This window comes from Charadrius vociferus, unplaced genomic scaffold (genome assembly GCF_000708025.1).
Source record: "Charadrius vociferus isolate BGI_N301 unplaced genomic scaffold, ASM70802v2 scaffold838, whole genome shotgun sequence".
In the NCBI taxonomy this organism is placed as follows: domain Eukaryota; kingdom Metazoa; phylum Chordata; class Aves; order Charadriiformes; family Charadriidae; genus Charadrius; species Charadrius vociferus.
Window position 1 is genome coordinate 85,960 of NW_009649487.1, and position 852 is coordinate 86,811.

General features: G+C 57.5%; 1 protein-coding gene across 1 annotated transcript in view; it reads left to right on the forward strand.

Annotated features, from left to right (window-relative positions):
* Positions 1–852, forward strand: part of MUL1 (mitochondrial E3 ubiquitin protein ligase 1) — a 6,458-nt gene that overhangs the window by 4,479 nt on the left and 1,127 nt on the right. Inside the window, exon 3 of the mRNA XM_009889986.1 lies at positions 305–425. Within this exon, the coding sequence (XP_009888288.1) occupies positions 305–425 (121 nt within the window). The remainder of the gene's footprint in view (positions 1–304; positions 426–852) is intronic.

The following is an 852-nucleotide window of genomic DNA, read 5'->3' on the forward strand; positions in this document are numbered from 1 at the left end:
CCCCTCATCCTATGGCTCCTCTCGCTGATCAAGAGTCCCTCCCCAGCTTTCCTGCAGCCCCTTTAGGTACTGGAAGGCGCTCTGAGGTCTCCCTGGAGCCTTTTCTTCTCCAGGCTGAACCCCGCCAAATCTCTCAACCTGTCCTCCCAGCAGAGGGGCTCCAGCCCTCCCAGCATCTTTGTGGCCTCCTCTGGCCCCGCTCCAACAGGACTTGTTCAGAGACTGCCCATACTCACTGTATGCAATAAGAAATGGAGCAGATGATACACGAGCACCTCACATGTGTTTCGGATTTGTCTTCCAGGCGTGGTGCGGTCCGTTAAGGAGACCCTGAGCAGCCAGTTTGTGGAGAACTGCAAGGGCGTCGTTCAGCGGCTGACGCTGCAGGAGCACAAGATGGTGTGGAACCGAACAACCCACCTCTGGTACGTGCCTGGTGCCCACAAACGCCTGGCTTTGAGACCAGCTGAGGTGCCCTCGGAGCGCCTGACATGCTGAGGTGACTTCAGGTGTGGCCAGAGTGACCAAGGTGCCCTAGACCTGGACCCCACAGGGCACTGTGGCCCCATTACAGCTGCCAAAATGGGGCACGTTTGGCTATTTTCAGGGCTGTATCAGAGTTCACATAGGGTCTGTAGATGATGAGCACGCAGAGTAACCCAGCAGGGGCAGAGCGTTTATCAGCAGCCCCACGTTGTTGTTATGGAGGTGGCCACAGGGTGGTATTTCCTGAGGAAAACGACACCTTCAAGACAGAAATTCAGTTGGGTTTGGGCGATACCCCCACCCAGGGGACCTGAGGGTGGTCGCGAGAGCAGCCTGCCCCACGAGAGCGGCTGAAACGAGAGCACA